The sequence below is a fragment of the Neopsephotus bourkii genome, unplaced genomic scaffold, assembly GCF_033783945.1.
Source record: "Neopsephotus bourkii isolate Nb327-2 ecotype Australia unplaced genomic scaffold, CSIRO-AGI_Nbou_v1 NB_1814, whole genome shotgun sequence".
In the NCBI taxonomy this organism is placed as follows: Eukaryota; Metazoa; Chordata; class Aves; order Psittaciformes; family Psittacidae; genus Neopsephotus; species Neopsephotus bourkii.
Genome location: NW_026902287.1, coordinates 833,387 through 855,748, shown reverse-complemented (window position 1 = coordinate 855,748; position 22,362 = coordinate 833,387). Strand labels below are relative to the sequence as shown.

The window sequence follows — 22,362 nt, the reverse complement described above, 5'->3', positions numbered from 1 at the left end:
ACTAAACTGAGTTAACATTAGAAGGATTTATAGCACTGGAAATATTTGCAGCTTCCAAAATGCATTGATTCATAATTCTTCCTACATTTTATCTTTTAAGTCTTTTATGGGAAAAAAAAAAACAAAACCACACTACACTGGGATAAGAAATGTATTTATTGGTGGCTAAAATAAATCCCAATCTCCAAATTAAAATACCTGCTAGCTATTATTTTAGTGTATGGAATTTGCTCCTCTGTGCGCTACCAATGAGAACTCAACTCTTAGTTTCTTATACAAACTTAATATATTTAACATTTTTCAGTTTTAAGATGCACACATACATGCACAGAAATGCAGTCTGTTACCCTGACTCTTTGTCCCCAAGCCTGAGGAAATTTAAACCCACTCAAACCTGAAATTACCAGGCTTTGGAAAGCAGGAGCAATACAAGAGAGTAACTGCTCATGGTACAATCCAGACATGACTTATTCTTTCACATACACACACACTTATCAAAGGAAGTGACAGCTATAAGGAGTAAAGTGGCAAGAAAAATAAAGAGTCATTTACAAAGATTTTATGTAAAACAAATTTGCAGGAGGGAGGGAATAAAAATATTAAACCACAGCTACACGCCTGGTTAACAGAGGTTACAATAAGTAAGTGCACAAAAGCTTATTAATACAGTGACATCTTCAGACCCAACTGGAGACCTAATCCAGAGGATGACTACTGCCTTACCTGTAAAAATTCACTTATAAAAACATCCTGTCAAACTAGCAACAGTGCTGCTATTATCCCCAGGAATACCTTCTGTGCTGTACAAACTGCTGGCAAGAGTGGCATTGGCCCTGAACTGAAGAGAGAAGCAGCACCTTACTCTAAATCTGAGAGATTAGGTCCAGGACACTTCCTGCCTTGTACGGAGAGTATCAGAGCATCTCTTCTATGTATTTTTCAGAGTTCACAAGAAGAAAAGGGAAGGACCATTTATCTTGGCCTGCACTGCCATAAATGCGTTAAGAATTCGTTACACTTTCCTGTATTTTTGCATATGCCAGCCTGCTGAGTGTCTGGTAAGTTTACTGAAAAACTCCATAGACCTGATCATTCACATATAGAAGATGCCCCTTTCCAAGGGTCAAAAAAGCATGATCACAATTAAAACTCAACTCCAGGTCATTAAGGCCACACAACTAGTCAAAATAATGATGGGCAGGAGCTTCCCCCACCCTTTCTTTAACTGACAGATCTTATCATCAGCATGCTCAGTTCCCTTCCAAGTTTGGGAACTTTCAGTTTTGATCAAGAACAGCTTCAGGCAACTTCAGTACAAACAGCATCAGGAGACTGAACACCCGAAGCCTGTAGGTGGGTTATCAAAAGGAATCCAAATAATGCCAACAATAGCTCGGCTGTAATTATACCTGCAATGCTTGTCCTTGGGGAGAAGAAAAAGGAGATAGCAATTATCTACCAAGTTTTTGCAGTCTACTGCAAACATTTCCTTCCCTAAAAGCTGGGTGGATTATTTTTCTATTTTCAATCAGCCTGGCACTCTTAGAGATCACTCTTATTACTTGCTAAAGAACGATGATCAGATTCCATTAGTTAAAGCAAATGTGACAAGGAAGTAATTATAAAATGGAATTTACTTAAAATACCATTTGAGAAATCATATTAGCATTTATTAAGTAACTCTGAAAGAAGGAGCTGCCAAGCTATTCAACAAGGTACAAGGGTGTACGTGTGGCTGTCAAAAACAGCCACCATCAGCAAGTGACCCATCGGGTATATTTGAGATTTGTTGTTTAGCAGCTGAAAAAGACAAACATGACACTGAGCATAACTGGTTGAAAACAGACAGATGAACAATAACAAAAAAGATCAGTTCTTAACCCAAAGGAGACATGGACATTACAGAGTTCCCCTCCCACGGTACACCTTATGCAGACTGAATGTGTTTTTCTCTCTCCCTCACACACATAACCTGTTTGGGGTGGAGGTTTCACATCTAGGTTTAAAAGAGGTATCTTAACAATGCAGCTTGCAAGTGCCTCATTAGCACACAGCCACTAGACAGTGGTGCTAACAATCCTCACCCAGAACTCAGCCTGAAAAGCCAAAGGGGAAAACAATTTCCAAACCACAAACTGTCAGTGCAGTTTTCAAATTAGGAAAAGACCCTAAATTCAAGTTACAGCTGGGCACACCTTTACATACATAGTATGTGAATGGGAAAAAAATGAGGTAACCTGGATGGAGACCTGCATCTTCTTGTTAACATACCAAAGGCACTCAGCCCTTCAAGTAACAAAACTGGCACCTTTATGCCCACTTTTGTGATTCCAGCAATTTGCCTTTTTTAAGGCAGTAACATAATAAAAGACTGTAAAAGACTAGACTTGTGTGTTTTGACAGAGTAAGAAATTTTCACTTGAATTTGGGGCTTCTTTGCTGTTAGGGGATGCAGTGACTTTGTGCCATGCAGACAGAACAACACATCACTCAGCCAAAGTTTTAAGCAAACGTAAACCCGTTCCTGCCAGACTTCTCTGGCACCACACAGGAACATGACTTGCACCCAACTTAATCCCGCACCCCCTTCACCCACAACGATGACAAAAGGAAGGAGCTATTTTAAGAACTGCAGGGCGCTTGTCTTACAAACACAGCCTTGGTTGTAGAACCTGACCACCACCTGAACGAGGCTCTTGTACAGCCCAGCTATTTCAGACAGCCTTGCAGATGCAACCCAAGTCAGGTGGGCTGTATACGCTCAGGAAGATATCAAGGTGTTCTGTCAGGAAACAACCCAAAACTGCCCAGTGAGAACCTTCTTTTCCCTGTGACACCGCTTGGTTTTGCTGTGTCAGAACAAGCCATAATTTCATCGTCTCCAGGAACCTCTGCTGCCGTCAGGGCCAGGAAGGAGACCTAGAGAACCCTTCTGCCCTCCTGGGTTTAAAAGGTTCAAACCCCACGTACCTTGTGGCTCCTCCTTGCCATCAGGCATTTTGGCAGATACGGGAAACCTTGATATGGGCAAGGGCAATGTTGGATAACAGCAAATACCCTTGTCACCACTCAGGAGCAGGCACTGCACACCTCAATCTTTCACTATTATTGTTACAATTTTTACCATTATTATCAGAAGCTTAATCATTATCATAGTTAGATATTACTACTGTAACTTAGAATTATTACTGTTAGGCTTGTGACTAGTGCTGTTAGAATTTATTATTAACATTTATTACTAATAGTAGTCTACTAATAGAATTTTTAGAATCAGTTGTCATTAGACTTTATTATTACAATTTACCATTATTACTAGGTTTTAGTACTATTGTCAGATTAATTTTAGCACAATGTGTTATTTTGTTATTATCAGGCTCTTTTCACATTACTTACTACTATTACTACCATTTTTACCAGCAGTATTTTCGGATATTCCCCCCTATCTCACCCAGGAAGCGGCGGTCGTCCCCAGCCGGTCCCGCACGACGGACACCCGCCCGTCAGCACGGCGGCGGCCGGCCTGTCCCCCCCCTCCCCGTTCGGCAGCCCTCGCTCCGTCCCTTCGGCCCGCCCGGCCCCCCGCAGCCCCGCCGCAACCCCTCACCCTCGCATTGGTAGCCGGCCAGCCCCCAGATGAAGTCGGTGCAGTAGTGGCAGAAGGTGGGCTTGGTGAGGGTCACCCTGCGGAAGCCGTGGCCCGGCGGGCTGCTCCCCCCCGCCGCCGCCGCCACTGCCGTAGCCCGTCCCCGGTTGCCCAGCACCGGGCTGGAGGCCGGGCTGCCACCGCGCACCGAACGCGTCCCGTCCGCCATGCCCACTCCTCGCGGCGCGGCACCAGCCGCCGCTCGCCCTCGCTTCCGCCCCAGGCGGCGGCGGCGGCGGCGGCTGGGGGCGGGCGGGGGCGGTGCCCGTGAAGGCCTCTGCGGGTGGCGATGAGCTGCCCCCTGCTGGCAGCACCGCTGCACCGCGCAGCCCGTCTGGGGCCGCTGGCTGCCGCTGGCGGCCGTCCCGGGGGGCACCGGCCGGCTGGCTTGGCCCGGGAGTTGCAGCTGAGGTGACTGCTCCTCCCGGAGCGAGTTGCCCCGCAGGAGCGGGACAAGTAGGTAGCCGGGCAGTGGAAGGCCGGGTCCGCCGCGGCAGTGCCGGTGGAGCCCAACACGGGGAGGTGCGCACACCGCAGCGCCGGGCCTTGTGGTGGTGACAGGCCCGCAGCAGGAAACGTCGAGGAACCAGACAGAGCTGCCTGTGAGAGGGTCTCATTGCAAGGAGCATCGGGTTCGGTTTGCAGCTTAGCACTGTGAAGCTTGTAAAGACGTCCAGGTTCTTACTGTGCCACTGTGCAGGGCAGTTTCACTGCCCCTGGCCCCTGCAGTTCTGGAGCGCACAAAACTCCCATCTCAAGTTTTCTCATGATGCACTGGTAGAAGATGGCTTGCTATGGTTTTACCTTCTGCTGTCAACATCTCTGCCTCTATGAGAAGAACAGATGATGGGTTCTGCCCAGCAGTCTCTCTCTTCTGTAACACTTTTGTGCTATATGTTCCCTTTACCACCACCTTTCTAGTTTTGAAAACATTTACACCCCAGTATGCCTGTTCATTGCCTGTTACTACAGCAGGGGAAGTACCAAGGCTGGAGCAGACTGCAGTGAGAAAAGGCTGTTCGAAATTTGGACCAGAAGACCTTCGAAGGTCCCTTCCAATGCGAACTGTTCCATCAAACAACACACATAGGTGTGTTCGTTAAGCCACAGACAAGAAAAAAGCAGTTTAAATTTTCGTCCCTGACTCTGATTTGTTTGTATTTTGGTGAAAGGCTTAATAAGCCATCCTGCTGTCTTGTAGACCAGCACTGAAATCCTTCTAAAATTTCTTAGCATCTTCTAATCTTAAATTCCACTAATCTTACTTTACATGTCTTTTCTGTGCTGTTAATATGAACTTATTTATGATCAGGAGTAAGAGATTTGACCAGTTGAAAGAGAAACATTAAAAATCACTTCAGAGACTAAAGAAAGCTTGGTGTGACCTTTTTTTTGTTGGAGAAAGAGTGAGCAGTTAAGATACAAATGTTTTGAAGTAGTTCTAACTGGTCCTACAAACATATGTAAAATACTATAAAGCTTTATGGAGCTCCAGCTATACAAGAGGATGCAGAAGAGGGAAACAGAGTGAACCCCCTTGCTTTGAAGAGCTGTGCCTGCTGAATGCACAAATGAGTGCATGAATGCTGAATGAGCCAAAGCCCATAATGACAGGTCCCATCTCCCACAGACTCAACCCCACTTTGGCCTTTGTGGTAATCTTAGAGCAAGGCCTCTTGGAACACATTTCTAGGCATGTAGAATCATAGAATACCAGGTTGGAAGGAACTGCAAGCATCATCTGGTCCAGCTTTTCTAGGCAAAGCTTGACCTAGACTAGATAGTCTAGGTCCCAGCATCCTGTCCAGTCGAATCTTACAAGTGTCCAGCACTGGGGAGTCCATCACTTCCCTGTGGAGATTCTTCCAATGTCTGGTTGTTCTCTTTGTGAAAAATGAGAACCTGGCAGCGACCAGGTTCAACAGAATCCTGGGCTGCTCAGGAGCACAGGCAGTAGGCTGGGAGAAGGGATTATCCCTGCCTCCTCAGTGCTCATTAGAGTGTTACATTCAGTTTTGGCCCCCAGTACAGAAAGCATAATGAAAAATGGACCAAGTTCAGTGGAGGGCCACCAGGACGGTCAGAGTGCTGGAGCATTCACCCTTTGAGGAAAGGTTGAGGGAGCGGGACTTGCTCAGCCTGAAGAAGAGACAGCTTCAGGAGGACCTCATAGTAGCCCCTTAGTACCAACACAGAAGTTTTCAAGAAGATGGAGAAAGGCTCTTTACAGTGGTATTCGCTGGAAGGACAAGAGACAAAATGTGATGTGGCTTTGAGCAGGGCAGTTAGTCTAGGTGACCTCTTGAGGTCCCTTCCAGACTGAATTATCCCACGATTCTAGGATTCAAAGTGTTACACTAAGACATTTCAAATGTGAATGGACCTAAACACACACACAGCAAGACTATATCTCTTAGCAGTCTGGCTATATTGTCAGTTGGTATGAGCTGATACAGTTCCTTGAGTTTTATCTCTCTGTGCACCAGGTGAGAGTGCAGATGTTCACAGAATTCGGAGACCACAGGTATGTTTAAATCGCTCTTCAACAGAGAACAGGAGACTGAAACTAAAGAAGTAGAACATTTGCCATGCTGTCTGCTTGCCTTAACTCCCACGTAGTCTACTTCAGTGCTTTCAAACAAGCTGAGTTTGACTACATTATGACAAAAGTTATAATTAGATGAGAAGTGCCAGTGGTTTTTTAGGTGGAATTCTGTGCTGTTAGCCAGAATTGTTCTTAGAGACATTCATCCTTGTTCAGGACTGGCAGCTCAGTGTGGTAAAACTGTGATAGGTTGTTTGGGTCAGGATATGTGAACGGGGTCATCCTCCAGAAACTGTAGTCAATACTCAACTTATATTCAGATCTTTTTTGGAACTTGTTTCAGATAGCCCAATATCATGAACAGTAAAAGAACATTATGGGGAAAAAACATCTTGGTTTATCCTAAAAGAATTATATATTCTCATGGATAAATGTTCTGGAGCATTTCAGTTTAAAAGATTTTGTGGAATTCCATTAAGGCTTTGATTCAAAACCAAGATTCCCATCTACTCTAGCATGAACTACAGATACCCATAAACAGGTGAAGAGGTAATTTCTACCCTTATGCTTCCATCGTAAAATATAGAGCTGGTAGAGAACAAAGGATTGCGTTTGTTAAAGGCTTGGCAGCTCTTCCAGTCTTTCAATATATATAAATAAATGGATAAGTATATAAAATCATGAGATATCCACCATATCTGAATGGCCTGTTTCAAAAGATGTGCATAAACCTCCAAGCTGCAGTGAATATGAAGGGGATTTTGATCTTGCATAAATTTTTGCTTTGCAGGCTGATAATTGAAAGATGGAATAAAGGGGAACAAACTACCACTTCTTAGAAGAAAGAAGTGCCACACAGATGAAAACAGGCAAAATTCTAAAAGCACCCATTTCCTATGTTTTGACCAGATCAGTAAAAAGGGTCAAAGTGTGATGCCTCTGAAAAGATAATTTACTTAGTATTATACCCAGATAAATATTTTGCAGTACTTGGAGTACTTGCAGTGACCTCAGCAAACTCAAGTAATACAACTGTAGGGCAGACAGTTCAGGAAAATCCTCATTTTTGCAAGTTTCCTGACTTGGTAGAGATGCATTCTGTAAATCAAGCAACCTTTACACCTTGGGACTTCTGAACATTTTGTAACCTTCTTGCAGCCTGTGTATCTAGGGAGAAGACATACTGACGTATTAAAAGCCTTTCATACCACTGAAAATTGCAAGTTCTGGTACATTACCCCCAGTTTATGTACAGAATTAAATTACTTTCATGTGCTGTCAATATCACATATTTTTATCTTTTAAGTAATACAGTAAATTGTATCAGTGCTTGCTTGACACTCAATACTATGAAAGCCAGTTACTCAACTCTTTCATGAAGCAATTTATTTGTAAGCAAGCTGCAAAAAGCTGACAATAAACAATCAAGTCAAACCCAGGCACAGAGAAGATTTTGTAAGGTTGTATAAATACAGGAGTAGAGGAGTGGAAAGCAGAAGGAGGCACGCTGCTCTCGGTGGCAACCAGTGAAAAGGTTGAGAGGCAATGGGCACAGACTGAAATTGAGAAGATTCTACAGAAGGCTTTTCTCACTCTAGGAATGTTTCTTTCCCTATCACTAGGCACTGAAAGAGAGGTATGACATAAATTATATGTGGAGGTAGAAAAGGAAAATTTAAAATAAACTATGGCTGTTACAAATGAAGAATTTAAAACACAGGCAGTGCTTTGAATGTGTCCTGGTTGGCAGCCAGAAGAAATAGAGGGCTATCAGGGCAGGTGGGTTGGTTTAAACAAGTGCATCAGTATTTGAAAACTGAGGGTTAATCTGGTAGAAGTGGCTCAAGAAGTATCAGCTTCCTAGGCAAAAGCAGTTTCAGACTTGTGCCTTTTTTACCTCTTCATAATTAAAGTTGTCGTTACCTAATTCAAAAGCAAATCCTGATGTTCATTTAAGTGGGATACTGTTTTGAGATGTGGTTTTTTGCTAAAATTTCACAACTGAAGAGACAAGGAAAGTATTAGATCACATTTGTGCATTCTTTGGCCATCAGTGGAAAGCAAAAGAGAAATGCAACTTCTCATACCTACACTACAAAAAGTATTAATGAATACATAGCATTTAATTCGTTTTGGTTTTGCTTCCTAGGATCTCTACATCTTACTTCCTGGGGGGAAAAAAAAAAAAAGTCTTTAAAAAAATTGCTCTGATCACAACAGAAACAAATTAAGTGCAGACCTGTTGGTTAAAAGCACTAACAACTACCTCTGAATAAGAGAATCAAAAGCTCAGATATGGATAGCCAACACAAAGTTCTGGCTCAGTTTCAAGTTATGCGGCAAAATAGCTGGTATGTCTTTCAATATTTTATTTGATTCTTTATATAGCCAGATTAAGGTATTATACCTTTTTGGATAAAGTTTATAATAAAGAACACTTTATTAAAAAAAAAAAAAGAGAGAAATTAGAATGTCTATCCTCTTGAACTCCAGAAAATAAATTATGTATTATCTTATATATTAATATTTATCCATAAAATATACCACTCCACAAATGGATAGAGAGATTTAGTTCAAAAGAAAGTGCTTCAGTCTAAATAAGTATGTCTCCTGTGGATAAAATCCTACAGAGATAACATCAATTAATGTAACTGCAGCTTAAGAAAATCATTATAGTCAACACTAGTAAGTATTTAAGAAAAGGGTGGAGACACTTCTCACAGAGAGACAGAACTGCAGAACTCACTACACTTCTTGCTGTCTCAGGATCTTCTCTGATTCTACTAACAAAACTGAGGCTTGTAAATAATAATCATAGCAGAGCTGAAAGAAAAAAAACCTTATTGTGTAACAACATAGCAAGGTCAAGAGGCTGAAGTGTTACATTCAGTCAGCTAGCAAATACGATGGTACGACAGGCAAGCTATTTCAGCTCCAAATACACTGATTTTTAACTTTCAATAGCTTATTTCCAGCTCCTACATTTTAGCACAAATAACTTCCTGACAACATACGGAATATGCTCAGAGTTAAGGAATGATTTCTCTGGGTAAAAAAAAAACCCAAACAAAACAACAAATCCAAACCCAACTAGGGTTTAATTTATTTATTGTAAAATATTGTTAGTTTATTTAATCATGTTTTGTCTTTGGACCTAGGGAACACATAAGTAGTTCTTATGGAATAGGTAACTCAGTGCATTCTGAACTTCAAAATATGCAGAAACACCGACATACAGAATTGGCAGATTCCACATTGGAATGACAGATTTAGGTTTGCAAAGAGTTCTACACACTGAAAATTTTTTTCCATGTAACACAGGTCTGATGTTGGTAAAACCATATTGCAGCTTCCCTTCTACACTCTAATTATATATCAGAAACCTAGTATATAAAACACCATTTAATAAAGCTGTGCTTCTCACAGAAGAGGGCTCTCCAGAGCTCAGAGCAAGGACGTTAGATGCAGCTTTGGTGTTAAAGGAGTTCTTGCTTTCTCCCAGCAGGGCTACTCACCTGCTCTATCACCATCTTATGAGACAAAACTTCCCAATGTGTAACTCAGTTCACGATTCTAGGAACAGTGTCATTTTTCCAATTCATGCTGCAAGTAAAACGGTTTAAAACCTCCTTGTGTGCTCTGTGACGTAGCTGGACAGGACCAGCACATGGTCATGGATGTAAAGCAGAAACTTTCAAGGTGTGCAGGGCAGCCAGTGCCTCACGCAACAGTATATCTCAGGAGGGTCAGGCAGGGAAGGCAGTGTGGCAGTGGCAGTTATCTCTGCAGAGGCTGATGTCCTTAAATTCCCCATGGGCCAGGGGAAATGACCACCTAACAGCAAACCGCATTCCACAGCTAAGTTAACAGAGATCCTATACCCGCACACTGCAGGATGAGGAAAGGCACCAGCACGGGCAGCACTAAAGCCTTGATGAGCCCAGAAGCAGCCCCAGGAGAGGAGCGGAGAGCATCTCTGTACAGCCTCAGCCCAGGGACCCACCTGCAGGTATCAGTGGGGGCAAGGCTGGTTATGCAACAGAAAACGCATTGAACCCTGCAGTTTCCCACTGCATCCAAGTGGCATCATTAATTCTAGGCACTGTAGTCCAGCCTCGCTTTCCCCTCAGAGACCACCAAAACAAAGCTGTTGCCTTTCAGCCCAGGAATTTTCTTACAAACCACTCCACTGACTCACAATACTGCTTGTGGCAGGACCTCTGGCTTCTAAAAGCTTAAGAGGCTCAATTTACCAACAAATACTTGAATGCATCTTCACAATTATTCATTAAGAAGAGTTTCAAAGATCAAAGACATGCTAACTACTTGCTGTTTCCCAATTTAATCTTAGTTTAGTTTCCTATGGAAAAAAAAACAACAACAAACCAGGCTTTAATGCTTTCTTTCCGTGTGTTAGCATTACTTTCAGGTTGAGAACGCAGACTTCAGGGTAGGATCTTAGGACAGCTTGCCATTTGCTTGGGGTTGTAGCGGGAGGAAAAAGAATGTGAAACAACAGTATTAAAGTAGCAGCAGATGCACCGTAGGTACTCCTCCAGTAACTGTCATGTGTATGCTTACTCCAGAACTAGGGTTCTATATCCTAGGTAAGTTTTCTCTGCAAGTGGATTAAACTAATTACTGCCAGTGCAATTTTTAGTGTGCAACAAGATCATCCAGATGGGACTGTATGTGGAATAGTCCCTTTGAGCATTACTCTCAAAATAACACATGAACACTGTCTCCTAAAAGGTAAAAATTACAAGAGCTGCATCAGGCCAGTAGTAAATGCTTTCTAGAGGTGGACTTTTAAAAAGAGACTTAGCCCTAGTATATGTTGAAAGTACCACACAATTAAACCTGGCTGCTCAGGAGCTGCTAGCATAGGAAGCATGACTGAAATATCTCATCAGTGTTGAGTAAATCCATTTTCAGTGGCTGTGTCATTAAGATACTGCATTAAAACAGAAAAAAAAAAAAAAAGCAGGATTTCACTGATATAAATGAGGCATCAAAAGTCTAGTAGCATTCAAATTAACATTTCACAGTAAGTCCCATTGAGTAGATTGCTCTTGGCATAACCACAGATTTTGATTAAGGTCTGTGGTGAATAAGGAAGTCTGTTCACAGAAAGATCAACAATGGAGGTACTATTTTCACACAGAGCAGTAGCAGAGGATTACCCACTCTCGTGGCATCTAAATATTGTGCTAAGGAACAGGATAAAAAGAAACACCAACCTCTGGCTTCTTCACTATGTTGTCCTCAGCTGCTGTGTTCAGCGAGTGTGGTATTGGCTACTGCAACCACTAAAGCAGACCTTAATGAAGGCTTAGTTGTATGGAAAGATTTGCACTATTTGCAAAGGGGCAAAAGAAGACAACTTTCTAAACAGAAGTCACGGTCCCTCTGATGGCATTCCTTCCCTCCAGCATATCAACTGAACCACACAGCTTGGTATCATCAGCAATCTTGCTGAGCGCGCACTCAAAATCCCACTGTCCATGTCTCCAACAAAGATGTTGAACAAGACCAGCCCCAACACTGATCCCTGAGGGACACCACTCGTTACTGGTCTCCAGTGACTACAACTCTTTGCATGTGGCCACCGAATTGGTCAGGCAGGATCTCCCCTTTGTGTAGCCATGCTGGCTGTCACCAAGCACCTTGTTGTTTTTAATGTGCCTCAGCATGCCTTCCAGAAGAACCTGCTCCATGATTTTGCCAGGCACAGAGGTGAGACTGACTGGTCTGTAATTCCCTGGGTCATCCATTTTCCCCTTCTTGAAAATGGGGATTATATTACCCTTTTTCCAGTTGTCAGGAGCTTCACCTGACTGCCATGATTTTTCAAATATGATGGACAGTGGCTGAGCAACTTCATTTGCCAGTCAGGTTATATCCTTCATGATGCATTATTCTCTGTCCTCAGAAGCAGAAAAAATATATTTCAGAGAAACACCCATCCTGACTGTGCCATATCATAAGTGATCTAATGTGTTCAGGAAGCCTTGGAAGAAATTAAGTAGAATATTCTTGAATTGCGAATGCTGTTATATTCAGAATGTTAAATTTCTGCAGGAAAAAATGAGAAAGAAAAAAGCAAAGTACTAGTACAGACATTTTGGGAGAAAAAAAAGGCAATATTTGCAAATAAAGCCTAAATAAGCACTGAAATTAATGTCGGCAAGTGGATTAAATATGTACATAGATGAATGACACCAAAGGGAAGTTAAATATTCCCTGCTCCTGTTCTTGTATCTTTCATTAGTAAGTAGTAGCTTTTTTTGTTATTAGAGAAATAGTTTAACTGCTCCATTTAAGTACAATTACTATCCACAAGAACTCCAGAGGACATATGTTAACGCAGAGCCCCCACTAAGGTAGTAAGTCATGCCCAGATGTTTTTTCCCTTCAGCAATTAGCAACCAGGAATACAGGAAGAACACTGCTCTTTCTACTTACCAAAGTCTTGTGCTGTTTGACCACTGCTGGTGTGCAGAGGCAGTGGGAAAGTCAGCTGTTTGTCTCAGAGATGGGGCACTTTTCTCCTCCCAGAGGCTTACAGTCAGTTTTGCTCATTAGTTTGCACATTAAGTCCCTTAATGCAGAGTTAAAGTGTTGTCTGAGCATCCTATAGAAGTGCAGATTGACAGTATGCCTCAGTTGATGTAAGTCACAACAGCTCCACTAGAAGCTGGGCAGCTGCAGCAGTGTCCATCTGATCAAGTTGAACTCCAGACTTTAGCCAGTGCAAAAGAGTTCAACATTTACTGAATGAATTATACTGAGCCTTTTCCCATCATTTACGGCTAGTGTATTAACCCTTGCAGAATCTATCCAGAAGTTAACTCATATTTTTATGATAATAGCATTATTTACTTGTATTTTCCTACTCATTTTACTAACAATGCCTGTCTTGAATTTCAACACATTGACTTTCTGATCCAGTTTCCTCTTTTTCTAACCTGCTTTTATTCTCAAAGAATTCCTCGTGGCTTTTTCTTACACTCTTCATTAGGAGGATCATGACATAATGCTTATTTTTATAAATAATCTTATTGAAATTGACTTCAGAATTATCTTGACTGCAGATGACCACAACTGTTCAAACACCACCCTTGTGTTCTATTGTATTACCTTCATACTTCATGTCAAACTGCTTTTACATAATTTCTACCAGTGACACCATTAAAAATTCCATCCTAGTTGATTCAGAACACTCTAGTTAACATGTTCAACAAATTTAGATTTTATATGAATGCTTCTTTACAAAGCAGAAATTATTCTGACATTAGAGGTGTGGCCATCACCTATGTTGGTAAAAATCGTCTCAGTTACACTCAAGTCAGCGTAACAATGACAATTTGCTCCACATCTTAACTCCCAAAATACTTTATGGTACTTGGAAGGGCAGAATGAGCAATTGTTTTCCTCTCTCTGGACCTATAGAAAGAAAGATTTGATGGAACATCTAGGCCTCCACCAATCTGGGTTAATACAGCGTGTAAGCTAGAGACTGCATTGCTTTCAGTGGCATTGCTAAAAGTAAGCCACAAAGGTTCCCTCTTCTCCCTGACTTTGGAAGTAACTGATGTTTGTTTTGAAAATCAGTGTTCCTTAAAAGGAAAAGGCACAGGATTTTTCGAGTGTGTATGCTTTTATTCACTTGTGAAAGCAGCACATCGCTTTGCCTAAATCCACACAACTAGAGAATCATAGAATAGTTGGATTGGAAAGGGCCTTAAGATCATCCAGTTCCAACCCCAGTGCCATGGGCAGGAGCACCTCACACTAAACCACGTCACCCAAGGCTCTGTCCAACCTGGCCTTAAACACAGTCAGGGACAGAGCATTCACAACTTCCTTGGGCAACCCATTCCAATGCCTCACCATCCTTACAGTAAAGAACTTCTTCCTTATATCTAACCTAAGCTTCCCCTGTTTTATCTGAAACCATTACCCCTTGTCCTGTCATTACAGTCCCTAATGAAGAGTCCCTCCTCAGCATCCTTATAGGCCCCGTTCGGATCCTGGAAGGCTGCTATGAGGTCTCCACACAGCCTTCTCTTCTCCAGGCTGAACATCCCCAACTTTCTCAGCCTGTCTTCATACAGAAGGTTCTTCAGTCCCCTGATCATCCTCGTGGCCCTCCTCTGGACTCATTTCAACAGCTCCATGTCCTTTTTATGCTGAGAACAACAGAACTGCACACAATACTCCAAGTGAGGTCTCATGAGAGCTGAGTAGAGGGTCAGGATCACCTCCTTCGACCTGCCGGTCACACTCCTTTTGATGCAGCCCAGGATACAGTTGGCTTTCTGGACTACAAGCACACACTGAAGCCGGCTCAAGTTCAGTTTCTCATCAACCCAAGTCCATCTCTGCAGGGCTGCTTTTAATCTCTTCTCTGCCCAACCTGTAGCTGTGCCTGGGACTCCTCAACCCAGATGTAGGACCTTGCACTTGGCATGATTAAACTTCGTAAGGTTGGCATCATTCCACCTCACAAGTGTGTCAAGGTCCCTCTGGATGGCATTCCTTCGCTTGAGTGTATCAGCCAAATCACGCAGCTTGGTGTCATCGGCAGAGCACTGGAACAGGTTGCCCAGGGGGGTTGTGGAGTCTCCCACATTGGAGATATTCAAGGCCCGCGTGGACAAGTTCCTGTATGATGTACTCTAGGTTACCCTACCTTGCAGGGGGGTTGGACTAGATGATCTCTTGAGGTCCCTTCCAACCCTTGGGATTCTGTGATTCTGTGATCGGCAAACTTCCTGAGGGTGCATCAATCCCACTGTCCATGTAACCACCAAAGATGCTAAACAAGACCAGTCCCAATACCAATCCCTGAGGGACACCACTCATTACTGGTCTCCAGAGAGACACTGAGTCGTTGACCACAGCTCTTTGCATGCAGCCATCCAGCCAGTTCTTTATCCACTGAGTGGTCCATCTATCTAATTGATGTCTCTCCAATTTAGAGAGAAGGATGTCGTGTGGGATAGTGTCAAATGCTTTGCACAAGTCCAGGTAGATGACGTCAACTGCTCTGCCCCTGCCCATCAGTTCTGTAGCCCCATCATAGAAGGCCACCAAATTGGTCAGGCAGGATTTCCCATTAGTGAAGGCATGCTGGCTGTCACCAAGCACCTTGTTGTTTTTCATGTGCCTTAGCATGCCTTCCAGCAGAATCTGCTCCAAGACTTTGCCAGGCACAGAGGTGAGACTGACTGGTCTGTAATTCCCCAGGTCATCCATTTTCCCCTTCTTGAAAATGGGGGTTATATTTCCCTTTTCCAGTTGTCGGGAACTTCACCTGACTGCCATGATTTTTTAAGTATGATGGACAGTGGCTGAGCAACTTCATTTGCCAGCTCATTCAGAACCCACGGATGGATTTCACCAGGTCCCGTGGACTTGTGCACATTCAAGTTGTTAAGATGATCTCAAGCCAGATCCTCTCCTACAGAGGGCCCAAGGTCTTCATTCTCACAGTCCATGCATCTGCTTTCCAAGACTTGGGCCATGTGGTCAGAACATTTGCCAGTAAAGACTGAGGCAAAGAAGTCATTGAGGACCTCAGCCTTCTCCAAATCCAGGGTAATCAATTCTCCTGATACCTTTCAGAGAGGGCTTACATTGTCCCTAGTCTTTCTTTTGTTTGCTACATACCTATAGAAGCCCTTTTGTATCAATGAAAAGTTAAGCCTACTTTAAATAAATAAGCAGTGCCTATCTTCTTCTCCATAATGCTTGATCAAAAAGCTGTTCTCTCTGGCCATTCACTGCTTTGTGTTTGGTAGCTCACAATATATTTCACTGATTCACACTATAGCATGTGAGAGTTTTTGGAAAGTCAAGGTCTCACTACAGGTCAGGTTTTGTCACTGATAAAAGAAATAATCTGGATGATATATAGTAGATTAATATTTGTCAGGTTTTCCAAACAAGCTGGAAACCTTTCCTATTCTTTAAAGAACCCTCTGACTTGATTTCCTATAAGGGATAAGAAAAATTCCAGAAACTAAGAGAGTAGAACAGAAAACCTATTTCTCATTCCTTGATAGCCTCAAGCTGTAATACAGCAGCATCAACAGACAAAAAAAAAAGAAAAAAAAAAAAAGGAAAAGAAAGAGAAAGAGAAAGAGAAAGAGAAAGAGAAAGAGAAAGAGAAAGAGAAAGAGAAAGAGAAAGAGAAAGAGAAAGAGAAAGAGAAAGAGAAAGGAAAGGAAAGGAAAGGAAAGGAAAGGAAAGGAAAGGAAAGGAAAGGAAAGGAAAGGAAAGGAAAGGAAAGGAAAAGAGAGGAGAGGAGAGGAGAGGAGAGGAGAGGAGAGGAGAGGAGAGGAGAGGAGAGGAGAGGAGAGGAGAGGAGAGGAGAGGAGAGGAGAGGAGAGGAGAGGAGAAAAGAAAAGAAAAGAAAAGAAAAGAAAAGAAAAGAAAAGAAAAGAAAAGAAAAGAAAAGAAAAGAAAAGAAAAGAAAAGAAAAGAAAAGAAAAGAAAAGAAAAGAAAAGAAAAGAAAAGAAAAGAAAAGAAAAGAAAAGAAAAGAAAAGAAAAGAAAAGAAAAGAAAAGAAAAGAAAAGAAAAGAAAAGAAAAGAAAAGAAAAGAAAACCTTGCAGCTGTAATTTCTAGGAACAGTTTTTAGTCCTGCCCTTATTTAAATCTCCTCTTCATGTATAAACTATAAGGTAGAAGTGGGTGCACCTCAGCTGGGAGGATCACCTGCGATGTACATACTATAGTATGAACATGAGTGAATGGTGAAAAGCGCTGAAAGCTCCTAGGTAACAAAGCCAGATGCACCAATAACTGAGTGGATGGGGGATGACTGCCTCAAGACTCCTCCTCCTTATTCTCTGGTGCGAACCTACCCAGGGTGAGCCAGCGCAACGCAGAGATACCCAGATTACTGTACCTGTTCCAGAAGAAGCTGTTGAGCTGCCTCCAGGCAACGGTGCCCTGAAGCTAACTGGCCCAGCTAAGATTTAAGGCATAAGTTCTATGAACAGGGGTCTCCACAGCCTTCAACAACCATCAGTCATCTCCTCAATACATTTCACCCTGAGCAGTGGAGAACAGCTGTGGAATTAAGCTTACATTATAATAAATAACCTATTAGAAGGCCCTCTCACTGGTGGTCTCCAGCTTTAGAACCTCCAGGGCTCCCTACAGACCTCTGTGACTTGTAGCCTGTTCATTGCCTGACCTAATTCTTCCAAATGGCTCACCCATTTTGGCTGATAACTTCCTCTAAATGCCCAGACAACAAGCAATAAAAAATTTCCTTCAAATGCCAGTTAATGAGCAATGGAAGATGCCTTCATGATGAAGTTATGCAGGTACTTAAGTGCTCTGCTGGATCAGGCCTTTGTGAGCTAAACTATAGGCTCATATTTGATTAGATTTTCTGAGTGTGATAAATAAAATAAGATGCATCCCTATGACAAAAAAAAAAAGAGAGATATGCAAAATATTTTTAAAGCTTATATGTTTCTCAGGTGGCATGGTGGAGAGAAAGAGCAAAAGAGAATGCTAAAGCATAAACTAGGCCATGCTTGAGTAAATTATACTGCCATTTAATGACTCTCTACTAAAAATTCTCACACAAGGCAACTTCAGATATTTTTAAGGTCACATATCTTTTACTGTTTAGGCCAATCTATGCATCAGCAAAAATTGCTGCAAGCCCTTCTGGACAGCACTTTAAAAATAAAGGTAGATCTAACTGTTTTGGCCATAGTTTCCTCACCAGTTTCTGCTCTGTGAACATTTCACCTTGGAAAATTAAAGTAGTGTTCTGTAATAAGTGAGGTCAGTATGATATTTCAAGGCAAGCCAAGGACAAGCTTTATAACTGTGCTATCAAAATGCTGTTAATAAAAAAACACATGATGCCTGTGTTCTCCTATGGATTGAAAAAAATATCATCCATTAAGTTAAAATTTCAGATACCTTTCATTTTTACCTAAGGTCACAAAGAAGGCAACAAACCACTTACCTCTTGCTGTTAACTTGTATAAACTATCTGCTGTCATGTAGTGCTCCACTTTAGTAAATACTCCAATGCTTCTTAAGAGAATATATGGATGAGTTGGATTTCTGGGAGGGAAATAGGTAAAAATTTATGGCTAGAATATTCTACTTTCACAGCTGAGTTTTATATCAGTGTCTTAGGTCATTTTTGTTTGGGTCCACAGGGTTGTATTTATAAATGCATCTTACATTAAGCATCTAAATTTATGCCTCTGTTTATATAATTCCCCTCACTGTGATATCCAACAGCTTCATGGTTATCCTCAGGACAATCTATGCTGCAGTAAGTACTATTACCCTCTCCTGACAGATGGAAGCCAGGCATGCCAGAGTATGCCTGTATGGCACAAAGCAGTGCTGCAGAGAAACATCCAAGCCAGCTCTGAATGGGAAACCCAGGTAGAAGATATCAGGCACCTAAGTTACGTCTGGTGTCTCTGTACACCCCAGAGTGTTGCTGAGCCACACTCTGCAGAAACACACAAGGCTGAAGGCAGTCTGCATTGTGCAAGGAAGCACAGCCAGAAACTCTTGTTCTTGGGACCACTGAAGTTTCCTGAGGACTTTTGCAGAACTGTAGGCTGAACACAGCAGTGCACAACCTTAGATATATTTTGCTTCTGTTAACATCTGCTTTTGTGTTTTGCTGTTTGTACGCAACCAAAGAAGCAGACAGGTCCTCACAGGTTTAGAAGGCTTTTCTTAATACCTGTCTTGCCAGAAGTCTTAACTGCAGCAGCAAAGACACTGTAACCTGTTTATCATATTGCTTTAGGAATGTATCACAGGTGGCTACTCAGCTCCATACACTCCTTATTTAACTGTTCCTTCCCTAGGAGAAAACATATTTATGTTTAAAGTATCATATAATTGCACTAAGTTGTAGAGTTTGTACCCATACCATCTAAAAAAACCCCTCAAATTATCCAAGGAACATCTGGCTTGAAGGATTTGTCTTTTCACCTGGTCTCAGGTGATCAAAATGCATACACGTTTCCACTGGAGACAAATTATAAGTGTGTGTGTGTGTGTGTTTTCTTTACTCTCTTTCAGTCCTTAAATGAATTTTAAATGAAAGTGTAGCATGGGAACAAAAAAGCCCAACATAGCTCAGTTTAAAAATCTCAGAAAGCATTTAAAAACATTCTGGAAAAAGGAAGTATTTGTCAAAATAATTTCATTATTTTTAATAACCTCTGTCCTCTCATGAATCTTAGTATTTTCACTGAAATCGCTATTATTGATTTTCATTTTTTTCCCAGTGCTAATAAGAATGAGAGATGAACTATAACATAGAGTCACTTCTCTTTGTTAGTTACATTGATGCAGTGTTAGATATTTTGAAAACCTCGCTAATGACACATACTCTTTCCAAGATAAAACCACTCTAAAGCTCGCGCTGCTCTCCGCGGAGGACGCGGCTGCGGCCAGGGGAGCGGGAGGCAGTGCGGGCCCGGGCCTGCCCGTGGGTGAGGCGGTGCGCGGTGCCGCAGGTACGGTGGGAGCGGTCCCGGGGCCCTGTCCTGGCCGTCACACCGGGAGCCGCGGGGGAGGCGAGCCCTGCCCGTAAGGAGCGGTGCGGTGAGCCCCGCGCCCTCTCCCGCCGGTGTGCCTTGGGAAGGGGCTGCTCTTGTCAACTAGTGATGGAGAGCATCTTCCCGCGGCAGGTCCTTAGAGCTGACTGAGGACGCTAATCCACTCGAGTTGATAATAAAGCCTGGCCGTGCTAACTGCTGAAGTGAAAAGATGCTTCTCACAGAGCAATTACATCTTTCAAAATTATTTCTGTAGGCTTCCACATCTGCAACGTCATCTCTAAAGGGCTGGGGTGAAAAGCTGAGCTTGAGACAGTGTATTCAGTTCACTCAGTGATGTCAAACAGCCGCAAACTGGTTTAGAATAGCTGTATTCCTGCTTTTAACAGTCCCCGATGGAAAGGCACAGAGAGGGAAACATAGACAAAGGTAGGCTGGAGGCCCAAATCAGAATCTGGGTGAAAGATGTAGAGAAAGATAGAATACAAAATATTCTCCTATATAGGTTTATCATAAACTGAAATCAATATTCTCTCAAGTAATAGGATTGCCAGTTCTCATCCTTGTATCAGGTGTTGAGTGTGTGTAACTGTCAGAGTTGTAATGCTCTGTTATCTCTGTGGTGATGTAACTGTCAGATAAGTCATACTTTACATTAAGTGCATAGTTGTGAACAATATTCCTGTTGGAAGTAATGCTAATTAGTGTGAACTTGATTTTCCTAACTTAAAAAGTTCCTAAAGCATCTTATGCTTTCTCCTGTTTTATATTCTAAGTTCTTTTAGCCTTTTATTTGTTGTTCTTAATGAGAGTCATTTCCCTGTTCACACAGAGTCATGTTTACATAAAACACCAAAGAGATCATTGAGTAGGAAATCTTGAAACCTACTTTCATCTTTCCTGTTAATGATACTGATGTTCAGCAAGAAATCATTTGGGATCCTTATTCACCAATTGTACACAGACTAGTAATGCTAACGAAATCCAGACTTCAGCGTGCCTATTTGAGGCACGCAGTGGGGGTTCAGTGAAAGTTACCAAATGTCTCAAAAAAGTCCCTTTCTGTTATCATGGGTAGGTTGGTTGTTGTTATTTTTGTTAGAAATCCATTAATAACCCATATTTTTTTTCAGTGTAGTGCTGAATCAAGCTCTGATTTTAACACATGTATTTGAATTACTGTACATAAGCTGCACTTTATAAATCAAATTGTTTAGCAGTTTTTAAGAAGGTTTTTTGTTTGTTTTCAAGGGCAATGGAAAAACCAACCAGTCTACCAGTAGATACACAGTAGAAATCTGACACTGTTAATCATATTGCTCCTCAGGTAATTGTTACTTCCTAAAACAATGCTCTGCATGTGCAGCCATCAGATAGAATAGTGCTACAGCCTTAGTGAAGGCTCAGGTTTAGTTACAGTGGTGTGTTTATTTATCTTTAATCACTCACCTGTTAAAAGGCAAGAGTTTCTTCCCATACTAGATTTACTTGGTAGTTGTTTTAAAGCATTTTGAATGGCCTTGAATGCTGAAGTACAAGAATAAGACTCAGAGGAGAGAGAGACTTCACAATAATATAAACATAGTATAAACTAGTTACATTGCTTTGTTATTCTACATAATTTGCCTTTTTACTTTAAATCTATGTTCTTGGTATCTCCCTTTTGCTGTGAACCTGATGTCTACAGCCTGGAAAGTGAAAATAAGACTGATTATTCTTTGCTTTTTATTAAGTGAAATAAGAGAACATATCATTCCTATTTGCATATTTGATTGGGCCATTTAAAATGTATTCACTATTTGGCATATTTGTGAGAAATTATACTTAAGAACTAGAAAATCACTGGTAAGGGATGCTACTTCCTTCCCGATTACAGCCCTGTCATAAATGTAAGTACCAGCATTTGCAACTATCTGTTGCTTGTTCTTTTTTCTTAAAATAATAAATAAATAAATATATGTGTGTGTGTATATATATATATATATATATACATATATATACTTAAAAAGAAAATCTACCCTGATCTACCCTGGTAGTTAGTAAAGTTCAAATTACTTTTGCCTGCTTATATGCAGTAATTTCCTACATCACATGGCTCTGGCCCTCTAGACAATTTACCACTGCGGTAGTATATCTCCTTAGGTTTCAGAATTCAAATCCACGGCTCAACTTCGAAGCTGTGAAACACCTTCATTTAATTTCTAAACTTAATTTATTTCTGTTTAAAGGCTCCTTGTATAAATGAGTTGTAATGGAAGAAGTCAGATTTTTTTTTCCTGGAAACATACAGACTATGATTTCTCTAAAATTCTCTGATCTGTTAATGCTGCTTTAAGTGGTTAAAGACCATTTATCTGAACCAGCTCCTTAGTAGTATACTAAAATAAACTAGATTACAGTTCGTAACATGAATATTGCAGATTATGTATAAACACAAAGTAAATAGAGTATTAGATTTGAGGACCAAAGTAAAATTCAGGTATTTTTATTGAGGTTCCTGTCTTCACTGAACTTGTATTGGTTTAGTTCCTATCTGTGGCTTTCAACAGATCTGATCCAGTTTAACTGATGTAGCAACTTTAATGCAGGGTGTGTGTCTACTC

At 41.6% G+C, this 22,362-nt stretch overlaps 1 protein-coding gene across 2 annotated transcripts in view; it reads right to left on the bottom strand.

Annotated features, from left to right (window-relative positions):
* Positions 1–3,880, bottom strand: part of DGKQ (diacylglycerol kinase theta) — an 81,886-nt gene extending 78,006 nt beyond the window's left edge. For both annotated transcript variants that reach the window (XM_061342688.1, XM_061342689.1), the window contains exon 1: positions 3,605–3,880. In XM_061342688.1, coding sequence (XP_061198672.1) covers positions 3,605–3,812 — 208 coding nt within the window. In that variant the 5' untranslated portion in view covers positions 3,813–3,880. The remainder of the gene's footprint in view (positions 1–3,604) is intronic.
* Between the last annotated feature and the right edge of the window lie 18,482 nt (positions 3,881–22,362).